Source organism: Mus caroli, unplaced genomic scaffold (genome assembly GCF_978045245.1).
Source record: "Mus caroli unplaced genomic scaffold, Mus_caroli_1 scaffold_5, whole genome shotgun sequence".
Lineage (NCBI taxonomy): Eukaryota > Metazoa > Chordata > Mammalia > Rodentia > Muridae > Mus > Mus caroli.
Genome location: NW_028227260.1, coordinates 117966961 through 117968544, shown reverse-complemented (window position 1 = coordinate 117968544; position 1584 = coordinate 117966961). Strand labels below are relative to the sequence as shown.

The window sequence follows — 1584 nt, the reverse complement described above, 5'->3', positions numbered from 1 at the left end:
CAGAAATTAATATAGTCATATTTGTCATCAGGAGAGATGATGACCTTAAAAAAACCAAGCAGGTCCCACAATATCACTTCATACACACGTCAAAGGCAAGGAAAGATGATCTTAGGCGTCCATCTGGCTGTGTCTTAACTGAAAAAAAGGAATTGAGGGGCTACCAGGGGTGACACAAAATAGAACATAATCAGAATCAGATTATGGTGGAGTGGCTGGTGGGAGTGGCTCCCTGGAGTTCCTAGGTTTCTATGTTCAGGGTAAAGATTATCCTCCCAACAAAACGATCATTGATGACATCATTTACAATGCCTTTGCCCTTCAGCTGGCACTGTACAGGCACTGCTTGGTTCTTCACCACATCTGTAAAATGCATAGCCACCAGCGGGGAGGTGTAGTTAACCTGTAGGTACAAGAACAATGAATTCTAAATGGGTCAAGTGGGCAGCGAGGATGGGACAGGGGTGATGATCAGATACTCAAGGCAGGTTAGGATCGCATCAGCAGAAGAAACTGTGCAGATTTCATGATGCCAAGTCCCAAATGTCCACAGTAAACAATATGCTTTCCCTACTTTGGAGAAATTGTATGACTTGCTTATAAGTTTGTGTCAAGATATCTGACTATCCTCTGGGGGAAACCAATTCTGACTCAGAATGATTTGATTTTTATGGATAGCAGACCAGAAATCAAAGCCAGAACTAGTATACATCAAGATGCCATACTGGACATGAAGCTTGTGCCGGCTCATGGTGTATAATGGGAGAAACAGCAAAGTGCTATTACTTGGACATTAAATACACGGTTAATAATCTGTGTCTTCCTGGCTTTGCCACTAATTAACCATGTGACTTTAGGTAAGTCCCTTCCCTGTCCTGAACTCCAGTTTTCTCATCTGAAGACTGAAGTGCTTAAATAGGACTAGAGATGACTGCCTTTCAGATTTGGAAAGATTTGAGGCTGTTAGAAATATGTGGAGGGAGCTGGCTCTGACCTCAACCCCATTATAGTTTACAGCTACTCATCTGTTACTACCACCATTTTCTTAATCCCAGGCAGCCTTTTCTTTCTCTTTGAGCCCTTGGTGACAAAGGAGAAAGAAGGATACAGCTTACATGAGTCAGTTTGCCATAGTAAGGGTAGTAGCGGAGGTCAAAAGAAGCAGACTCCGGGTAGTAATTGATGGATCGAATGTCATTTTCATCACCTTTCTGTAAGCAAAAGCAGATGTATATGAGATATTGGGTTATAGTCTAGCCTAAAGGAACTCGTGCTCAGGTAAAATCACTGTGTGACTCTCAACCAATTGTCCCAAGCCTAAAATTAGAACTGGGCAGAGCTCAACTCTCACTTGTCCTCAGAGGAAAATTTCTAGGGTGTGACTACGCCTTTCTGAGTACTTGGCACTGTTCTACAAAGAACCTATGATTGTAGCTTATCTTTAAAGAATCACAGCATGGTACCCTGTCTTGGATTTTGGAGCGGAGGCAGGTATAAATTAGAAACTATTACCCAAGTCCTTATTGGAGGTTCACTTCTATTGGAACTCAGATCAGGTACACAGGAACTTGATGGATAGCCATT

General features: G+C 42.4%; 1 protein-coding gene across 2 annotated transcripts in view; it reads right to left on the bottom strand.

Moving 5' to 3' along the window:
* Positions 1 to 241: 241 nt before the first annotated feature.
* The window catches only part of Atp1b4 (ATPase Na+/K+ transporting family member beta 4), a 17373-nt gene continuing 16030 nt past the window's right edge, over positions 242 to 1584 (bottom strand). For both annotated transcript variants that reach the window (XM_085837758.1, XM_085837759.1), the window contains exons 7-8: positions 1116 to 1211; positions 242 to 403 (exon numbers count right to left, since the gene is read on the bottom strand). In XM_085837758.1, coding sequence (XP_085693884.1) covers positions 242 to 403; positions 1116 to 1211 — 258 coding nt within the window. The remainder of the gene's footprint in view (positions 404 to 1115; positions 1212 to 1584) is intronic.